This window comes from Ursus maritimus, unplaced genomic scaffold (genome assembly GCF_017311325.1).
Source record: "Ursus maritimus isolate PB19 unplaced genomic scaffold, ASM1731132v1 scaffold_2, whole genome shotgun sequence".
Classification (NCBI taxonomy): domain Eukaryota; kingdom Metazoa; phylum Chordata; class Mammalia; order Carnivora; family Ursidae; genus Ursus; species Ursus maritimus.
Window position 1 is genome coordinate 45122474 of NW_024424452.1, and position 22472 is coordinate 45144945.

At 42.2% G+C, this 22472-nt stretch overlaps 1 protein-coding gene across 1 annotated transcript; it reads left to right on the forward strand.

The window, feature by feature from the left end:
* The first annotated feature begins 14219 nt into the window (after window positions 1–14219).
* Window positions 14220–21124, forward strand: FCRLA (Fc receptor like A). The gene is made up of 6 exons (XM_008685725.2): window positions 14220–14357; window positions 17695–17709; window positions 17961–18113; window positions 18909–19175; window positions 19644–19928; window positions 20778–21124. The coding sequence occupies exons 1-6, from the start codon at window positions 14279–14281 to the stop codon at window positions 21071–21073; spliced, it is 1095 nt and encodes a 364-aa protein (XP_008683947.2). The 5' UTR covers window positions 14220–14278; the 3' UTR covers window positions 21074–21124.
* The last annotated feature ends 1348 nt before the right edge of the window (window positions 21125–22472 follow it).

Here is a 22472-nt window from a genome sequence, read left to right on the forward strand (position 1 = left end):
CCTCTCCCACTCCCCCTGCTTGTGTTCCCTCTCTCGCTGGCTGTCTCTCTGTCAAATAAATAAATAAAATCTTAAAAAAAAAAAAAATCTTGGGAAGGTCCTAATGGGTAGGAGGTGGAAGAGAGGGAAGATTTGGAGTGTAGGATGAATGTCCTCGTCTTAAAACTGAATACTGTTCTTTAAAAATCGTCTTCTGGTTTCCGTGTGTTCTTCCTCTTCCTCCCATGACAAAGAAAACAATTACTTTGTTTTGCAACACCAGTTCTCAGGAAGCCAACCTTCAGATGAGTCCTCCATGGAGACTGCTGACTCTTCCTGCCCCTGCTCTTCTCCTCTATTTACAAGAAGGATGTGACCTTCTCAGGGAAGCCATCCTGGCAGGTTAAAAACATGACTGACAGCTTCTCCGGGGGTTTGGTGGGCGTCCTTATTTTCCTGGGACTCTCTCATGGCTTCATTGTGCAGCATTCTTGCATTCAGGATTCAGCAGCTTCCTTTCCTGTATAGTTTCCATGGCTTTCTGTGATACATTTTATTTTTTTGAGAGCAAGAGGGCAAGAGTGTGTGTGTCTGTGAGCGAGGTTGGGGAGGGACAGAGGGAGAGGGAGAGGGAATCTTAGGCAGGCTCCATGCCCAGCGCAGAGCCTGATGCAGGGATTGATCTCATGACCCTGAGATCATCACCCAAACTGAAATGGAGTTGGATGCTCAACAGACTGAGTCACCCAGGTGGTTCACCTACCCCTATGATACTCACATTTTAGTGTCCTACAATCAGATTTCACACTCACCTATTGTTATAATAAGTAATCGTAGTAACACGATTACTAGGTTATTGAGGGCTTAATTTATGCCAAACTATGTGCTTTAGAATTAGAGAGTTTCGGAGTATCAGCCATTCATATTTCTTCTTTTGTGATTTTCCTGTTCACATATTCTTGCCCATTTTTATGTAATAATGTATATCTATTTATAAATTACATGGTAGCAACTTATCTCCAAAAGGAAATAAAAATTTCTATGTCAATTATTTTACTACACTAATATTCTTTTTATAAAATTAAAATACAGATAAGCAAAAGAGATAATTAAGATCATCTATAAGTCTATAAACCACTATCAATGCCAACATTTACAGGGTGCCAATCCATGTTCCTCTCAGTAGCAACAGGTGCATGTATTTTAAAAATTGGATCACATCATATTTTTACATGTTCATAAACACGCATAAGCAGAAATTCATGCTCACTGTAAGCATGTAGTTCAAACACTACAGAAATATAAAGAAGTAAAAGTGAATGTTCCTTTTCACTGCACCCAGTCTTGTTTCCCTTTCTGTGGGTAACTGCTGTTGAACTTTTGGTGCGGATTTGTTTCTGGACTTTTTGGTGTGCATCTGACACATATTTATGGTTTTTTATGGTTTTTTAAAGACCAAAGTGGGACCATACTTTACATATGCGTATGCAGTTGGTTTCTTTTGATTAACAATGTATTATGGAGCNNNTCTTTCCCTGGAACTTTTTTCTTTTTAAGGATTATATAGTAGCCCATAGTACAAACAATATACTGTATTTTATTTAACCAACACTTTAAATGTTACCACGTGGTCAGTGTTGCACATGATGATGCAGCAAACAGCGTTTTTGGATGATAACTTTGACAGCACATGTCACTATTTCTGAAGGATAAATTCCTAAATTAAAATCATTGGCTTAAAGGATACTCTCGTATTGTCTCTTAAAAAGCAGCTTACATGTCCCCCCAAAGTATATTAGAGTGACCATTTTCTGATACCCTTCTCAGTGTTGGGCGCTTTAAATTTTTAATTTTTGCCAATCTGATTAGGATGAACTCTATTACTGTTCCCTACCCAGCATGAATTTCCCCTGATTTTAGTAACAAAGACTGCTTTTGCTTTGGCAAAACAGCTCTACTGCCCTTCTCAGTCCATGTCGATAGGTGGGCGGACTTCAAACCTGATTCCAGAGGACAGTGTGCACCCAAGCTGGTCAAGCAGCTTGCGCTGTTTCCCTGCCATTTAAATCTGAACGCATTAGACCTTGACTGAAGGCAGGGAAGTTCATTCATCCCAATGGCACTGCCTAGATGAGACCACCTCCCTGCATCCTTAAATCTGCCCTGTTTCTTGTAGTTTCTAAGGTCTGTCAACTTCCCCTTATAGTAGATAATTTAGGTTGATAGACTCCTCCTATAATATCCTACGGGGCTGATACCTTTTTGGGGATAGATCTTTTTTTTTTTTTAAAAGATTTTATTTATTTATTCGACAGAGATAGACAGCCAGCGAGAGAGGGAACACAAGCAGGGGGAGTGGGAGAGGAAGAAGCAGGCTCATAGTGGAGGAGCCTGACGTGGGACTCGATCCCATAACGCTGGGATCACGCCCTGAGCCGAAGGCAGACGCTTAACCGCTGTGCCACCCAGGCGCCCCTGGGGATAGATCTTTGACAAACTTTTGTGTCTTGTCATTACTGGTCTCAGCAGGCTTTTCGATCTCTTTTGGAGTCAAGTGTGAAAAGTCATCCGTCTTACTGGTATGTAGATGTACACTACATTTTTTTCCTATTTTTTGGTAAGAATTTATGTGTCTGTACTTACATACCTAGCTTTTGGGCTTTCTTTCTTCTATCAGTTAGATGATTTCAGCTGGAAACAACAGGAAAGCATGATTCAGATTGGCTTAAACAATAAGGAAATGTATTATCTCATATAACAAAAAGTCCAGAGACAGGATGTCTCCAGGACATCAAGACTCTGGGTCCAGTTTCCTGCAACTCTCTGGGCACTGCCCTTGGGCTAGCGGCAAGATGATTATAGCAGCTCTGAGCATCATACCCAAAAATCTAGAGAAAGAAAGGGACTAACTACCTCTTCCGTGTATCTCTTTCTTAAGAGTGTTGAACTTTCTCCAGCAATCTTGCCATATCATATTGGTCAGGACTGAGTAACATGCCCATTCCTAAATCAATCACTAGAAAGGGGAATCGCCCACCATAACCTCCTTAGCTTAATCCTTCTGAGGTGGAATGACTGTTGGAGAGGCAACCACCTGGACCACTTTATCTGTTTATCTTAATCAGACATGCCAAAGGTTTGTCTGTTTTATCAGTCCTATCACAGATTTTGTCTTATTGATCAGGTCTTTCTTTGTCTTTTGTTTCCTAATGCTCTGTTTCTTCTACTTTATTTAGATTTACTGCATTACTCATTTATTTCTAAACTGTTTATGAACAAATTCATAAAGGCTATAACTTTTCCTCTTTTTGTTATTTTGGCTACCTCCATTGGATTTTGATATGCCTTCCTGTCATTGTTATTGGTTTCTAAATTATCTATAACTTTAGTTTTACTTTCTTCTTTTTTTTAAGATTTTATTTAATTATTTATTTGAGAGAGAGAGAGAGCGTGAGAGCACAAATCAGGGGAGGGGTCGAGGAGGAGGGAGAAGTAGACTCCCTCCTGAGCAGGGAGCCGATCCCAGGACCCCGAGATCATGACCCTAGCCAAACGCAGATGCTCAACTGACTGAGCCACCCAGGCACCCCTAGTCTTACTATCTTCTGAAGTTTGATATAGACGGCTGTTTTAATCCCTCTGCCAAAACCACAGTCTTGCTGACTACAGCTATGCAGTAAGTTTTGAAATCAAGTACATGGATTCCTCCCACTTTATTCTCCTTTTCCAAAATTATCTTAGTTCCTTTGTCTTTCCACATACGTTGTAGAATAATTTTGTCTATATCTACAAAAAGGTCTTGCTAGGGTTTTGACAGGAATTGTGCCAAAGCTGTGTGTTGGTTTGAGGAGAAATGACTTCTTTGCTATGTTGAGTTTTCTATTTTGTGAACCTGGTATGTGTCTTATTTGTTTATATTTTTAAAATTTCTTTCATTGTGTTACATAGTTTTCATCATATCAGTCCTGTACATGCTTCATTAGACTAATGCTATTTTTTTAGTGATTATAAATGGTATTGAATTTTAAATTTCAGTCAGTGTGTTTATTTTTAAATAAATAAAAATGTAATTGAAATTTGTTATGTTTACCTCGTATTTTGCAAACTTATTGGGTACTCACTTATTACTTTTGGTTTTTTGGGGATTCTTGAGATTTTCTACATAGGTGATAATATTGTGTACAATTAGGGATATTTTTATTTCTTTCTTTCCAGGCTGAAAGATTTTTCTTTTCTTTTCTTTTCTTTTCTTTTCTTTTCTTTTCTTTTCTTTTCTTTTTTCTTCTCTTTTCTTTTCTCTTCTTACTCTTGGACTAGCTAGAACTTCCCACATTATGTTGAATAAGGGTGGTAAAAGCAGTCATCTTTAACTTCCTATCTCATGGGGAGAACATGCAGGCTTTCATTGTTAAATACCGTGTTAGCTGTAGGTCTTTTGTAGATGCTCTTTATCAAGTTGAGGAAGTTCCTTTCCATTCTGTTGTGGTTTTTTTTTTTAAGAGTTTTTATCATGAATGGGTATTGATTTTATCAAGTGCTTTCTTGTACTGATTACCATTATCATGTGACCTTTCTTCCTTAGTCTGTTAATACAGTGGGTTAAATTGAATACTTTTAAAATATTGAACCATCCTTGTATTCAGGAATAAACCCTACATAGTCATGATGTATAATTTCTCTTATATGTTACTAAATTCTATTTGCTGATGTTTTCTTAAGGATTATTGCATATATATATATATATATATATATATATATATATATACATGAGAGATATGAGTCTGTGGGGGGTGTGTGTGTGTGTGTGTGTGTGTTAAGCCTGTATTTGTTTTGGCCCAGGTTATGGTCTATTTCAAATATGTTCCATGGACACTTGAAAATAACATGTATTCTTTGTTTGACTTTGGTATCAGGGTAATACTAACTTCCTAAAATGAATTAGGATGTATTGCCCCTTCTATATTCGGAAAAATTGTGTGGAATTGAAGTTAATTCTTTAAATTTTTTCTCCAGGAAAACCATCTGGGCCTTAAGATTTCCTTTTGGGGAGTTATAAAATTATGAATTCAATTTCGTTTATAATTATAGGGTTATTTGGGGCGTCTGGGTGGCTCAGTCGGTTAAGTGCCTGCGTTCAGTTCAGGGCATGATCTCAGGGTCCTGGGATGGATGACCATGCCAGGCTGTCTGCTCAGCAGGAGTCTGCTTCTCCCTCTCCCTCCATACTCTCTCTCTCGGTCTCTCTCAGTCTCTCTCAAGCAAATAAAAATCTTTTAAAAAATTATAGGGTTATTCAATTATCTATTTAACTTTGGGTGAATTATGGTAGTTTGCACTTTTCAAGGAATTGACCCATTTGATCTAAGCAAATTTATGTGTATCAAATTGTAGTGTTCCCTTACTCTCCTTTGATATCTGCAGTTTCCGTAGTGATATCCTCTGTTTTGCCCAGATATTGGTGATTTATGTCTTCTTCCTCTCTTTTTTTTTCTTTGTCAGGCTTGCTAAAAGTTTGTCAGTTTTATTAGTCCTTTCAGGAAAAATTACTTTTCTCTTTTTTTAACCTCACTAATTTTCTCTATTATTTTTCCATTTTCCAATTTATTGTTTTTCTGCTCTTCATTATTTCCTTCTTTCATCTTGTTTGGATTTGTTTTGCTCTTCTTTTTCTAGGCAACTCAGCTCGCTGATTTAATATTTTTCTCTTTTCTAATGTATGTGGTTAGTGCTATGCATTCCCCTTTCAATACGGCTTTAACTATGTCCTACAAATTTTGATACGTTGTCTCTTCATTTTCATTCAATCCAGTGTATTTTTTTTAATTCCCCCCTTTTAAACAATATTTTATTTATTTATTTGACAGAGAGAGAGAGAGAGCGAGCACACAAGTAGGCAGAGTGACAGAGGGAGAGGCAGGCTCCCTCTCCCACTGAGCAGAGAGTCTAACGTGGGGCTCGATCCCAGGACTCTGGGATCCTGGCCTGAGCTGAAGGCAGATGCTTAACCGACTGAACCACCCAGGTGCCTCTAATTTCCCTTGACTCATGGATTATTTGGGAGTATGTTGCTTAGTTTCCAACTGTTTAGAGATTTTTCTGTTCTCTTTCTGTGATTGATTTCTAGTTTGATTCCACTGTGGCTGGAAAACAGTGCGTTTTCCACACAGAGTGTCTATGTGATTTTAATTTAATTTTTTAAAGATTTTATTTATTTATTTGACAGAGAGAGAGACAGCCAGAGAGAGAGGGAACACAAGCAGAGGGAGTGGGAGAGGAAGAAGCAGGCTCATAGCAGAGGAGCCTGATGTGGGGCTTGATCCCGGAACGCCAGGATCACGCCCTGAGTCGAAGGCAGACGCTTAATGACTATGCCACCCAGGCGCCCCTATGTGATTTTAATTTTTGAAAATGTGTTGAGCAGTTTTGTTGGCCCAGGATATGGTCTATTTTAGTATATGGACACTTAAAAACAATGTATGTTCTCCTCTTATTGGGCAGAGTGTTCTGTAAATACCGATTAGATCTTGTTGGTTGCTGGCATTGTAGGTTCTTCTGTATCTTTGTTGATTTTCTATTTAGTTGTTTTAACAGTTGTTGAGAGGAGTGTTGAAGCTTCCAACTATAATTGTGGATTTGTCAACTTTTCTATCATTTTTGCTTCACGTGTTTGGCGGTCTGTTGTCTTATATATATACATATGGGATGTCTTTTGGTGGATTGATCATTTTATTATTATATAATGTCCATATAATGGTCAGTGGTAATTTGCTCCTCTCTGAAGTCTACTGACGCTTTTTCTAATGCTTTTGTTTTTGTTTTGTAGGTTGGTTGGTTGGTTTGTTTTTAGTAATCTCCACACCCAACATGAGGCTTGAACTCATGACCCCAAGAGGAAGAGTCTGACTGAGCCAGCCAGGCACCCCAGTTTTCTAAGGCTTTTGTAGGTGGTAGTAGGGCCATAGTTTTTTCCTTTGAGGGTGCCGAAGTAGAACATTTATGGTCTAAACGTTTTCAGTCATGCTAAACCGTCTTTTTTCCAGTCCTTTGGCCAAAAAGAGCAGGTTTTGCTGGAGATTTCTTTTCTTTTCTTTCTTTCTTTCTTTTTTTTTTTTTTTCTGTGCCACTGCATTTCTGGGCTGCTGGCTCTTTCAACTCCAAGTCTGGGATATAGAAAGCAAAAGGAAAACCCAGGGAACTGACCACCATTTGTTCCTTGATTTCCAAGATCCCTAGCTGGTTTGCCTTCTTCTTTACATTTTTAAGGGTTTTATTTTTATATGTAATGTCCAAAATTGTTAGTTGCATTTAGTAGGAGAAATAAGGAAGAGTACCTCTACTCCACATTCCCTATTCCAGATATCTAGAGTTTTAGATATATTTTTTTTTAGTGCTTTGTATTTTTGTTTGTTTGTTTGTTTGTTGGGGTTGTTTTGCTTTGTTTGTTTTTAAGTAGGTTCCATGCCCAGTGTGGAGCCAAACACAAGGCCCGAACTCATGACCCTGAGGTCTAGACCTGAGCTGAAAGAGTCAGACACCCAACCAACTGAACCAGCCAGGCACCCCGGAGCTTTATGTATTTAATATACATAGTTAAACTTATGTTTTCTACCAGTACATAAAATTAATCATAGTCTGTGTTTTCCCTCTGAGTTTGCTGGGTGAGGGGAACACCTAAGAAGAGAATAAACCAAGCTATCGATAGGAAAAGTCTCTGGGTAGAAGAATTACAAATGATTTTTACTTCTTTATTTCCTTTTTCTGTATTTTCTACGCTTTCTACAATGAGCAAGTATTGTTGCAAAAAACATTTGGAAGCTTGATGTTCTGTGTGCCTTATGTTGTTATATTAAGTAAAATCTTATTTATTTCTACCAGTAGAATAGAGTTTTATAGGCCTTCTTTTTGCTTACAGTGATAACCAACAAAATTGCAGGCCCTAAACTTCAAAATGAAAGTCTTTGTAGTTAATAAAAGGAGTCTTGAAAGAGATGAAAGAAGTGTCCCTTCTCTTCTGAATCAACAGAGGGAGCATTATCCTTGTACATCATAAAGCTGGCCCAAAGAATCCGATATGATAAGGTGTTAAACTAAAGAGTTTTATGAGACTATCAAGCTTGTTTTCTTGAGCAAAATAGAGGCTTGTGTGAATATTCGTAATTGTTTACCAACTTGCTGCGTTAATATCCACCTGTTTTTGGAAGTAACACTTGGCTAACGGGGCCTTGTGGGAGAACGTCCTAAAAAGTTGCCATGTTCAATGAAAATCACCTTCAAAAGGAAACCCACGATTCTACTTGGTTATCTTGTCTTAGAATGTGTTGTCTGGGCAATAAATGTTGTAATTGACATCTCTGTATTCCTGCACAGAACAAACAGTTGTAAAATTGCTCTGTCAAGTAAGAAGCAGTTACTGACACTTTCATTTTTTCATTCATGTATGTTGGGGGTGGGGGAAGACCTGTGGTTCTGCTCGACAGTCTACTTCAACAAAGACACTGAGAGATGTATTTCAGTTAATTAACAAATTATAAATGAAGCGAGACACCGAGCAGCTGAGAACCGAAGGCTGTGCTCTGTGTTGACAGGCCCAAGTAAAGCAGCAAAGAGAAGGGAGACAGATCATCGTCTCGGGCCCCAGCAGGAGCCTGCCTCCTCTGTGCTGTACCCCTTGCCAGCTCAGAGTTAGTCTGTCTTGCTGGGTGAATCCACAGACCCATCACAGAAAGAGTGAGAAAAAAAATACACACACATATATTTTTCAATCCTCTCTGGCCCAAGAACCTCAACCAGTATTAATTTCTCAAGGAGAAAAAGCTCAGGGCACTATCCTCTGTGAAATATCCTTAATTCTTTTTTTTTTTGCTGCCAGCAGCCAAGTTAAAGGAAAAGCTCAGGGCACTATATTCCAGGAATATGTGCCTTTTCCTTATGAAAATGAGATCCACCTGGCAGCAGAGTGAGTTTCTCATACTTCCAGTGTCCTCGGGGTGAGGGATTAGCTTTCTTGAGGAATTGGAGCCATTTCCTGAAAGAGAAACAATTGAGCGAGAGGTTTGGTGCGTGGGAGACTCAGGGCATCCTCGTGCATGCTTTCTGAATGCACGTTCTGAGCTGTGCACGAAAAGCGTGCATCTAGGGCGTGTCAATTCGTGGCTGGCTTAGTGGACTCTTCCAGTTCTGCCTGAGCAACCTGAAACTAGACCCGAGCGTATTCTCTTTTTTGTTTTCCCCTCCCCTGCCTCTCTCCTTTCTTCCCTCCTGCTTTCTTCCCTCCTTCCTTCCTGTTTTCCCTCCTTCTCTCCCTCGCTCCCTTTCTTGCTCCCTCCCTTTATTCCTTTTGTCTTTCTCTTGGAAGAGATGAACAAGCAACCGGAGCTCTCCTACACTGCGAGTGGGCTTGTAAAATGATTCAACGACTTGGAAAGAAACAGTGTGGCAGTTTCTTAAATAGTTAAACATATTAGACTTGAAACTATAAAACCCTTAGGAAAAAAACCACATGGGGCAAAATTTCATGGCATTGAATTTAGCATTGATTTCTCGGATATGACACCAAAGGTACAGGCAACAAAAGAAAAAAAGATAAATGAAACTTTATAAAAACTTAAAAATTTTGTGCATCAAAAGACAATATCAACATAACAAAAAGGCGACCCACAGGACGAGTGAGACCGTTTGCAAATCATAAATCTGCTAAGGGGTTCATGCCCAGAACATGTAGAGAACTCCTAAAACTCAACAACAACAACAACAAAATCAAATTTTAAAATGGGCAAAGAATTTGAATAGACATTTTTCTAAAGAAGATAAACAAATGGCCAATAAGCACATAAAAAGATCCTCAAGGTCACTAATCAGTAGGGAGATGCAAATTAGAACTATAATAGAGACTGCCTTACACGCAATAGCACGGCTGCCAGCAGAAAAAAACCAGAAAACGACAAGTATTGCTGAGGACCTGGAGCAATTGGAACACTTGTGCCCTGCTGGTGGGAACATAAATTAGCACAGCTGCTGCGGAAAGTGAATGGTGGTTCCTCAGAAAGTTAAAAATAGTATGATATGATCCAGAAATTCCACTTGTGGGTATACACCCCAAAGAATTGAGGGTCTCGAAGCGGTATTTGTACACCCATGTACTCAGCAGCATTACTCACAATAGCTAAATTGTGGAAGCAGCCCAACTGTCCGTCCATGGATAAGCAAAATACGGTATATACCTACAGTGTAATATTTATTATTCAACCTTAAAAAGGAAGGAAATTCTTTTTTTAAATTTTTAAAAAAGATGTTATTTATCTATTTGTCAGAGAGAGAGAGAGAGCGAGCGCAAGCAGGATGGAGGGGCAGAAGCAGAGAGAGAAGCAGGCTCCCCACTGAGCAGGGAGCCCGATGCGGGACTCGATCCCAGGACCCCGGGATCATGACCTGAGCGGAAGGCAGACGTGTCACTGACTGACACACCCAGGTGCCCCCCCAAAAGAAAGGAAAAGTCTGACATAGGCTTCAACATGGATGCATCTTCAAGACATTATGCTAAGTGAACTAAGCCAGTCACGGAAAACAAATACTTTGAGATTCTACTTATCTGCTGTACTTAGTCAAAATTACAGAGATAGAAGGTAGAATGGTGGATGCCCTGCTACTTGGGAAGATGAAGAGTTCTTGTTTAACAGGGACAGAGTTTCAGTTTCACAAGATGAAAAGAATGATGGGGATGGATGGTGGTGATGGTAGCACAATATTATGAATGTGTAATACCACTGAACTGGACACTTAAACATGGTTAAGATGGTTGACTTTGTGTTATGTGTATTTTATGACAATAAAAAAATTATAGAAATACATAATACATACTTACATCAACAAATAAAAATTTAAAAATAAAAATAAGAAAATGAATCATACACTTATACCTCTATGAGCCAGCCGTCTACTCTTGGTTACTCAATAAAAAGGAAAGCTAGTAAATCCTGGGAATATAACTACAGCATGGTGACTCTAGGTAATAATGTTGGATTGTATATTTGAAAGTTGCTAAGAGAGTAGATCTTAAAAGTTCTCATCACAAGAAAAAAATCTGTGGCCCTGTGTGGTGGTGGGTGTTAATTAGAGTCGTGGTAGCCATTCTGCGATATATACAAATACGGAAGAATTACGTTGTACACCTGAACTAATATAACGTTAGATGTCAATTATAGCTCACTATAAATAAATAAATAAGCCTATGTGTATGCAACAACTGGTATATAAATGTCCATAGTAGTTTTATTTATTTTATTCTGGACTAAAAAAACATGAGCCACCAAGCCAGAAAAAGACATGGAGGAAAACCAAATACACATTGCTAAGTGAAAGAAGTCAATCTGAAAAGGTTACACACTGTATGATTCCATCTCTGTGACATTCTGGAAAAGGCAAAATTATAGAGACAGTAAAAAGACCAATGGTTACTAGGGTTTAGGATGAACAGCAGAGCGCAAAGTGGTTAAGGCAGTGAAAGTACTCCGCGTGATACTATAATAACGGATATCTGTCATTATGCATTTGTCCAAACCTACAGGGTGTAAACACCAAGAGTAAACTCTAACGTAAACTATGGATTTTGAGTGATGATCATGTGTCAGTGTAGGTTTATCAGCTGTAACAGATGTACCACTCTTGGGAGAATGTTGATAATGACGAAGGTTGTGGGTGTGTAGGGGCATGGGTACGTGGGCACTTTTTACACCTTCCCCTCAATTTTGCTGTGAATCTCAAACTACTCTTAAAAAATCGCGTTTAAATGTCCTACACACACACACACACACACACACACACACACACACACCTGACCTGAAGGATGACAGATAAAGAATTAAGGACCAAGCAAAAGGCTAATAAAAGAAATTCACAAGAAAAAAGAAGAAAGCAAGTCTCAGAACAATAAATATAATATGATTCTATTTATTAAAATCTCTGAAGTACAAAATTATTACAACTATAAAATAAAGGGGGGCAATAAATTCAAGATCAGGGTTGTGGATGATTATCATGGGGAAGGAAGAGAATGTAATCAGAAGGGACTTCACACTGTGCTTCCAGGGTGAGGGTGTTATTCTTTTTTTTTTTTTTTAAAGATTTTATTTATTTTTTTGACAGAGATAGAAACAGCCAGCGAGAGAGGGAACACAAGCAGGGGGAGCGGGAGAGGAAGAAGAAGGCTCACAGCGGAAGAGCCTGATGTGGGGCTCGATCCCACAACGCCGGATCACGCCCTGAGCCAAAGGCAGGCGCTTAACCGCTGTGCCACCCAGGCGCCCCGAGGGTGTTATTCTATTTCTTCAATTGCACAAGGGTACAAAACTGCATATTGCACTATTACTCTTTAAACCTTCACATCTTTTATAAATATCTTTACCCAATTAAAAACAAAGGAAAAATAAGCATCAGCCCACTAGCGACAAGCCAGGTGCAGCTGGGACTGGTAACAGCCATTAACCCATGGTGTTGGGATGGGGTGATGTCAAGAACTCCCCATCTCCCCATGAGAATTCGGGGATGAGCTCGATGGCAGAGCTAACTCGGTGAACTGGATTTCAGTCTTCACAAGCACAGAGCAAGGCCCAAGGTTGCCTTTTCCTACTACTCTAAATAGTTCATCCATGAGGCTTCAAGTGAGTAAAATTCCCAGAGGCCTTAGTAGGAATTTAAGTGTGAAGAATACGATGGCTTCACCCCACGTCTTCAGAGGCCTTCTTGCTTCTCATATTGAGATCTCGTGAGTTGATGCAGATGGTACGGAGGAGGGTGTCTGTCCAGGTAGGACAGTGTGGAAGGGCAGTTGAAGAGAAGGTTCAGCCTGAGAAGGGACAGAGTTATGTGGTTGGTTTAGAAGCCCCTTGAAGACTTATCTTACCCTGAGACTCTGTTCTAAGGAGCGTTAGGAGTGGAGGTCCATGTAAACACATTTCATTTTCTTAATTTTGATTAGGTCCGGCCAAGAATTTTCTTCCTCTTCTGAGACTGCTCGGTCTTTCGCATCACATCAGCTGCAAGGCTTACTGCTTCACTGACTCTCCCCACACCCATATTCAACCCCCGCTGGATTCCCTGGGGCCACCTGCTCAAAAATACATGCCTCTCAGATAATGGAAAATTTATTCTAAACGCTATTTTAGATTGAGAAATATCCGTTCTCTCAGGCTCGTGTTGCTAATATGTCTGCTCTGACCTGTGGTTTTTGCACAGCTGAGGGGTCATGCTGGTGCTCCCTCTGCCTTCAAGCAGGACTGCTTTCTCCCATTTCTGATGACTTGTTTCATCTCATGGTGGGTGTTATGATGGGGGAGGGCGGTAAGGAGTGTGGTCCCTGGAACAAGAGTCATGAGCCCTGCCATTAAGGAGGCCTTGACCCAACAGTAAACATTCAGAGGCAAGGACAACGTTCCCATAAGGCCACCTGGAGCTGAAGAGAGATGCTATCGCCTCCATATCGCCCTTATCCTGAGTCTCCTTAGGTCTCTCCAGCTATCCGATGCCTCCTGTCTCTAGTTTCCTCAGGATCAGTGGCTCAAGCTTTGGCCCTGGGCCTGAGCCCTGGGCTTACTGCTATGTCCTCTGGAAGGCAATTTTCTGCTTTCCTCTCCTCTTTCCCAGGGGACTCTGCCTCAGACTCAGATTTCCTCTGAGACCGAATAGCTTTAATCTTGCTGCAGAAACCGAGAGCCGAGACATGAGTCTAGAGAAATTTGCGTACAAATTTGTGTGGGCTTTGGATGGTTGGAGCCCACAAGGGACTAATCTGATATCTGATCAGGTGTCATTACCAATCTACTTCCCTCTCTGACAGTCTGGTCACTAGAAACACGGAAACCTTGGAGCAGGTTAGGACAGGACACATGAATTCTCATCGTTGCTCTCCCAGTGAATCTCTGTGTTGCCTTCAAGCAATTTCCTGCCTCTCGTCCCCAGCTGCTTCGCCAGTGAAATGAAAGGTTGTTGCACTGACCCTTCCCAGAGCGTCATGAAGGCCAGAAGGATATCAGACAATTACGTGCTTTGGAAGTTCTCTGAGCTCTATGGGAGAATTCTTGGAAAATTCAGGGTGTTACTATTTCATCCACAATCCTAAGGATGTAGGCGATGCTGGGGCCAACCTAGACAAATCTGAATGATGAAAGCCAATCACAAAGTTGAAAATAGGTCGCAGATGCAAGAAGATGAGACAGTTAGATTTACTTCCTCTTTTCTAATTTGAGAGGTTTCATGTTGAAGAAAATCAGTGCGTTAGAGGCTGCAGGAGACCTAAACAGTCACCATGAAGCTGAGCTGTGTCCTCGCGGCTGGGGTCCTCTACTTCTCTCCTACCATGCTCTGGGCAGTCCAGATGCTACTGGGTAAGTGATATGTTTGGACGTTGGTGTGGGAATGGAGATACGCCTGACTTTGATCAATGTAAAGGTATGTGGATTGACTTTGGCCCAAAGAAGCAATATGCAGGTGGGAAATGAAGGAAAGATATTACAAAGTCTGGTGTGTTGGATTGAATGTCTCTTTCTGAATATAAAAATCTTCAAGCCTTTTCCATTCTAAAAGTCCCCTTGACTGTGATGCCCCATTTACCACCTCAACTCTTTTCCTTCCTTTTCTCAAATTCTTGAAAGAAAGTTTGCACTTGCTTTCTCCACTTCCTCACTTCTCGCTCATACCTCAGTGCTCCCCATCTGGCTTCCACTGGAATCAGTTTTGCCCAGGGTGCTATGACTTCCATATCGATTGCACCATTGCCCACCTTTTAGTTCTACTGCTGGACTTCTCTGCTGCATTGGGCAATGTTGGCCACTTATTCTTTCTCGACATTCTCTGCTCGCCTGACTTCCACGTGCCATTTTCTCCTTGCTCTCCTTGTACGTGTTTTTGTCCCTTGGGTGGCTTCTGTTCTCTTCCTCTTGAAGACTTGTGTTTTCTACTGTTGCATTCCTGCCTCCCTACCCTTCACTCTTTACACAGCTCCTTAGTGAGTTCATTTATCTGTATCATTTTTACCGCTACAACTATCTACTTAAGAGTCCAAAGTCATACGCCCAATCCTAATTGTGCTTTTGAGTTTCACAGTCAAAGATCCAACTTTGTACGAGACATATGTACCTCCATGTTTGACAGGTATCTCAGCACAATATGATAAGAGCTGAACTCATCTGTCCTCCTGTCCCCTGCCTCTCCTAATTTCATCTTTCACTATGTCTGATCTCAATTCATGGCATCCAGCTGGGCATCCAGGCCAAAAACTTGGGAGAACACCTAGACTCTTCCCTCTCCATCCTCTGCATATGATCAATCAGCAGGTTTTGCAAAATATACCTTCTAAACTGTTCTTACAGACAGTCCCCTCCTTGAAACAGAACTAATAGTATGCTAGGAAAAGCCCTCATTGCAGACTTTGGATAGTCCAATAAGTTCCTGACTATCCTCCGTGTCTCGGCCTTGTGCCCTTGAAATGGATTCTGCAGTCCGCAGTCAACGTGCACAAGGCCCACCATAGCCTGGTTCCTATTTAACCTCTGCAGGCTCTGCTGTTACCTTGTGAGCCCTGCGTATTATGCTGTAATAAACCCTAACCTGCTTGTATTTATCCATTCACACACCAGGTTCTTACCTATCTCCAAGCTTAGCTCATATTGCTACCTCTGCTTGAGATGAGCTCCTCCATGGCCCCCGATCCCTCTCACTCACAAATTTTTAGGCATCCCTAAATATTCTGCATAGATGGCATCTTCACCGGGGAACCTTCTTTGTACCCTCCTTTTTGTCCCAGTGGCTGCCTGTCGTATGCCTTTGTTATTACTTTCCGCCTCATGCTGAAATAATCTCTTCATAAGACAGCGCTGTCCACTAAACTGAGTTATTTGCAGACAAGGACAATGCTTTTTTTGTTTTTTAACCTTGTCAAATTTATGTTTGAATTTTTAGCAATTGCATTGCCCCTGCACAAAAATTTTGTTGAATCATTTTATTGAACTGGTACAAGCAGGACTGGGTGACTGTATGAAGATACAGCACTGGTATTCTGGCAAGAATTCCAGACACTGCTGGTCTCAAGCTGTTCTTCTTCTATTAACTAGCTCTATGTTGCCCTGGAAAATTCACTTTTTATACCTCTAATTCCATTTTCTTTTCTTTTTTAAAGATTTTATTTATTTAATTGACAGAGAGAGAGACAGCCAGCGAGAGAGGGAACACAAGCAGGGGGAGTGGGAGAGGGAGAAGCAGGCTCCCTACGGAGCAGAGAGCCTGATGCGGGACTCCATCCCAGGCCCTTGGGATCATGCCCTGGGCCAAAGGTAGACGCTTAACGACTGAGCCACCCAGGCGCTCCCCATTTTCTTTTCTTTTCTTTTTTTTTTAAGACGTTATTTATTTATTTGAGAGACAGAGAGAGAGAGCGCATGTGAATGCAGGGGAGGGGCAAAGGGAGAGGGAAAAGCAGACTCCCTGCTGAGCAGAGAGCCTGACGTTGGGCTCAGTCCCAGGACCCAGGGATCGTGACCTGAGCCCAATGCAGATGCTTCACTGAGCCACCCAGGCGCCCCTCTAATTCCATTTTCTTATTCATAAAATGAGACTAATGCCTACCACATAATTTATTGAGCGAAAGTGCCTGGCAACCCACAAGTTCATTTTCAAACAGGAGTGGAGGCTGAGTCTAGTTGAATGATAGCAGAGGAACTGAAAAAGGTAGCAGCAGGGTGGTGAAGGGAGCTGAGGGAGGATCTAAAGAAAACACCTGGTACTGATGTAATGAGAATTAGGAAGTGGAAACGGGCCTTGCTAGGGGAAGTTACAGGGTCCAAGAAGAGTTTGGGGCCTTTGGGAGTGGAAGGGAGCAAAGGCAAGTGGGTCAGGAAAGAACGGAGTGAAGAATTGAGTATATGTGAATGACGATGGAGCCAGAAGAATTGGAGAGGGATTAAGGGACAAGAAGCAGTCATGAAAATGGGAAAAATGGAAATTACCTTGCCTGCGTCAACCATGGAGCTAAGAGATAGGTGGAGGAGATGCAGTGCGAAATCCTTACCTGGAAGTTTTAGCCTGGAAGCAAGGAAAGAATTGTTCCATAGTTACCAGTACAGACTGGGAGCAGAGGTTTGGAGTAGAGGGAAGGACATAGGAAGGGCTCCACTGTTGTCATGGAAAGTTCAAGGGACAGAGGACATCAAGGTAGAAATGGCTGAAAAATGAAGACCCGAAAGGAGGTAACAAGGAAGGAGGAGACACCACTTGGTACTGAAAGCTAATTGGTAGATAATACATTCATGGTTGAAGAGCCAAGGGAATTTTGAGAAAATAAAAATATGGAAGGAAACCCCCCCAAGGAAGGTCTGAGACTTACAGTTGATCAAGTCTAAACCATGAAGGAAAAAGAACACTGATTTTGGATCAGACATACCTTCCTTTCTTGCTCCATTCCCTACTTCCTTTTGAAATTTTGGGTAAGTTAATGAACTGCTCTAAGCCTGTTTCTGTTAGCTTTGTAAAATTGGGAGTGAGATGGCATACCCAGCGGTCTTGTCAAGATGAAGTAACATCATGTGTACAAGTGCCTAGCGGTGTGTAGCATACATTAAATACCCCCAGTGTGTGTTAAAATCTGATCATCTCCCTTTCCCTCATGTCCTGTGTCTGCCTGCTCTGGGGTCATCGTTGCCTTTGGCCTCTGGTTTCCTGCGCCAACAGCTGGATGTCATGCTGGTGAGTTCACATTCTGCCATTCTCTCCCCAACCTCGTCCCCATAGCACGGTCCATTCCCTGAGAGCACCTGAAAGCCAGTGAATCAAGCCAAAAGTATTTGGTCAAGAGACCCATATGTGTTTTGGCGTCTTCCCCTTCTCTCTCTAAAAAGGATGATTCCCCTGGAGATTCCCTTGTGGAGGGCAGTTTTCTGTCTTCTTCCTTCAAGTCACAGCATTGTTTTCTGGTTCTCAAACCATGCCCTCCTCAGCTGCCACTTTTGAGACGCTACAATGTGAAGGACCGGTCAGGACCCAAGACAGCAGCTGTGGTATCCAGGAGGACTTGACGGACCCAAGGGAAGTTGACTTCCAGGTCAAGGGCTACACTTTCAGTAAACCCTTCCATCTGATTGTGTCTTACGGTGAGGTCTTGGGAAGGACTGACTTGTGCAGGCCTTCTCTTTCTCCCATTTCCCAAACCTGTCTGTTTAGTTCACCAACCCACTCAGGAAGGCGCCCCAAGAAACTGGCCATGGGATGAGATACAGTAGCTCCCCCCTCCCCCTCCCCCACACCTTATCCATGGAGGATATGTTCCCAAACCCCCAGTGGATGCCTGGAACTGCAGAGAGTTCCAAAGCTTAAATATACTAAGTTTTTTCTATACCTATATACCTATGATAAAATATAAATTAGGCACAGTAAGAGATCAGTAAGAGATTAACAACAATACCTAATAATAAAATAGAATAGTTATAACAATGTTCTGTTGTAAAAGTTATGAGAATAGTCTCTCCCTCTCTCAAAATACCTTATTGTACTAATACTTACCTATCTTGTGATGATGTGAGATGATAAAATGCCTACTTGATAAGATAAGTGAGGGGAATGACATAGGCATTATGATGTAGTGTTAAGCTACTACTGATTTTCTGATGATATGTCAGAAGGAGAATCATTTGGGTCTGGACTGCAGTTGACCATGGAAAGCAAAACTGTGGATAAGGGGGGGACTCTGTGCCTTCTTCCCCATATTTAGCCCACAGATGCCAGGGTTCCCTCAGTCTTAAGTCTTAGAGAAGTTGTTCTACATTCCCAACTAGGGGCGAAAATTATCCGGACCCTCAGAGAAAGCTTAGAGGGAAGTCTATGTGGGTAGTACGGGGAGCTCCCATGGAAAGCAGTGGATCATGCTCAACTCTTGCTTTGGGCCACAGACTGGCTGATCCTCCAAGGTCCAGTCAGCCCTATATTTGAAGGAGACCCACTGATTCTACGCTGCCAAGCCTGGCAAGACTGGCCACTGACCCAGGTGACCTTCTACCGAGATGGCTCAGCAATGGGTCCTCCTGGACCTAATAGGGAATTCTCCATCGCCGTGGTGCAAGAGGCTGACAGTGGGCACTATCACTGCAGTGGCATCTTCAGGAGTCCTGGTCCTGGGAGTCCAGAAACAGCATCTCCCGTGGCCATCAAGGTCCAAGGTGAGAGTTGGAGGCAGTGTCATTGTGGCAGAGGCAGGTGGGGAGACACAGAGGAACCAAGACCGTCTTTCACTGGAGGTGGCAAGATCACTGAAGGCTAAGGAACAGGTTGCTGGCTAATGCCCAAGTTGGGTTTCAGGAGGGGCAGCATCTCAGCATTGCATTCTCAAGTCATTCAGCCCTCTCCACCTTCAGTATGCTTCCCACAGCTCTATCATACAGATCCATGCTTCCCAAAGTTCACTGATTGGGCGTCTGGACTATTGTCAGATTTGCCCACCTCTGGGTCTCTTCTAATCTTGTCTCGTTCAAGAGAGAAGATTTGAAAGGTTCTGATGCAGCTTTGCTCAGAGTGCTCGTTCCTGATGGGATTAGGGGGAGGAAAGTGTGACTGGGTTCTTTGCCTGGCATGGGTCCACCTGAATGTACGATGGCTGAGCTCTTCTTTCTCACCTATCTCTCCCCCAGAACTGTTTCCAGCCCCACTTCTCAGAGCCACCCCTTCAGCTGAGCCCCAAAAGGGGGACCCGGTGACCCTGAGCTGTCAGACAAAGCTGCCCCTGCAGAGGTCAACCGCTCGGCTCTTCTTCTCCTTCTACAAGGATAGCAAGACAGTGCGCAGCAGGGGCCTCTCCCCGGAATTCCAAATCCCCACAGTTTCAGAGGGACACTCTGGGTCCTACTGGTGTGAAGCAACCACTGAGGACAACCAAGTTTGGAAACAGAGCTCTAAGCTGGAGATCCGGGTGCAGGGTAAGTTAGTGTGTATTTGTCTGGCATGTATGAAAAGTGGGGGGAAGGATTGGACCCATGAGCTGGGGTTTGGTATGAGCAGGTAAAGAAAGGACACAGAGGAGGCAGGAATCGTAAGCCGGAGTTGGGGATGGAAGAGAGCACAGATAGGGAACTTCTCCCTCAGACCATGGTGCACGCGTCACCAAACCAAGACCTGAGCCAGCTCCACAGCTGCTGCCCCATAGACCTTATGCTCCCTACATGAACTCTGGGCATCTACAGGAATATAGTATCTAGAATGAAGATGAAGTGGTCTGGAGTTTATGCTCCGTTCAGGGACCCCCAATTAAAAAGGCTGCATTTGACCTGAAATAATTTATCCAGAGGAGGTGGTAACCAGGGTAATGAGGGGGTTGAAGTCATGTCATAAGAAAAATAATGGGGGGCATAGAAGATTCTCATCTTGAAGAGGAGGTGACCCAAAGGGCTAATGGAGGTGTCCTAGAAGCACTGAAGGCTGACACAAAGACAAGGAATTACACTAGTGTCATATACAGTGAAGATGTTGACCTAGGACCAATTACCGCATCTATACTGCAGGGAATTGGGTTCTGCCTTGATAGAGTAAGAATTGGCTAATATCTATAGCCCTGTAAGGATGAAGCCTCATCACTGAAGATTTTCAAACTGAGGTAGCCAAGCTTCAGATTCAAATTTTGACCACGAGGGAGTCCTCAAACCTCTGCTGGCATTGTGGGGTCCAATGTGGGGTCCACTTTCAGAAAAGAAAAATTGACCACAAATATGAGGTTAGGGTCAGAGTCAGACAGCACTCTTATAATATGTGCCCCCTACCCCATAATGCAGGTCCCTCCAGCTCTACTGCACCCCCCACCTTGAATCCAGTTCCTCAGAAATCAGCTGTTCCAGAATCTCCTCCAACTGCTTCCCCTGGACCTCAGCCTCCACTGTCCACCCCTTCTAAGGATCCAGGCTTCTCTCCTCTGCAGGTGCCAGACCCCCATCTGTATCACCAGATGGGCATTCTTCTCAAACAAGTGCAGGATATGAGAGCTCTCCTTGGTCACCTGGTCATGGAGCTGAGGGACTTATCTGTCCTCCTGAAGCTTGAGGCCGCAAAGGGTTCTGCCAAATATGAGTAAATAATTCATTTGCAGTATTGCTCAACTACTCCCAATAAATCCAATTTTTTCTACTTTTCCTCTTTCTGTCCTATACATATACATAAATACAAATTGCCCAGTATTTTATTAGAGTAACAGAGATAGGTGAGTATAAATAAGTGTGCACAGAGTGATCCTCAGAATTTAGCTATGATTGTATATTCTCTCATAACATGACATAACAATCCTGATCTCTCTAGACCAGGAGTTGCCTTCTTTTGCCCAGACCTGAATCTGGTGATTGAAAGAAAATCAATGAGACGGATTTAATGCAGCATCTCAATCGGAGGCAACCCCCCACCCCCACCAAAGGGGACATTTGGCAATGTCTAGAAACATTTTTGGTCTTCATGTTGTGGGGCTGGTGCCATGGCACCTAGTGAGTAGAAGCCAAGGACGCTGCTAAGCCTGAGGTAACATGCTGGACAGCCCCCACAGCAAAGGGTTATCTGGCGCAAAATGTCAGTCGTGCTGAGATCAAGAAACTTCAACCCTGTGGAAGCTAGGTGTTAGCCTCTGGGGTGGACCTTTGCCTCTTCTACTTGCTGCCCCCTCCAGCATCACTCAACAAGTCTTACTTACATGCTGGTATTTTGTTGGCCTCTACTACATATCAGAGTTTGTGCTACGTTAAGTATACTCATAAGATAGTGTCTCTGTCTACAGAGGGTTTAGACTTTGGGATAGGGAAGCAGTAATACCCTTTTCCATACAGCAGTGAAAGCGGGTATGTAAAAATTTCCCACAGGATCCTACTAGACTCAGAAATGTATGATCAAACATAACATTGCCAAAACAGCAAATACTGGTTTTAATATACTTGTCTCTGAAATATTTTTCTTTAAAGACATACCTAAGTCTATTTTGGTACCATAATAATGTTTTCTTCTACGTTTGGACAGCTACTGTACGTTCACAGACAATGAAAGATAGCTTGACAGACTCTACAATAACCCTTGGTCAATGAGTTAGCATACCATTTTATAATGACTTCAGCCAATGAGCATTCTACCGTGTTATCCTAAATCATGTGGTATGATGTTATCCACCATATTCTTTCTTTGTGCCATTTATTCTATACAATAGTGACCCACAGTGATTTACAAAAATGTGCATGTGATCGCTCCAGACATGCCACAAAGAAACAAAGGAATAGAATCATGCTGGATATTAAAATGTGAGTTTTATGGTGGTTCCTAGCGCTCTCCAGAATGCAAGTTTTATGGTGGTTCCTAACACCTTCAAGGGGAAGGATCAGGAGGCAGTTGGGAACTGGAAAAGCCCATAAACATCTTTGAAGCCATCTTTGAAGAGGATCAACTCACAATTGTGTGAATGGGAGTTGCAAGAAATGATGACCAGAAGTATTTCATGACTT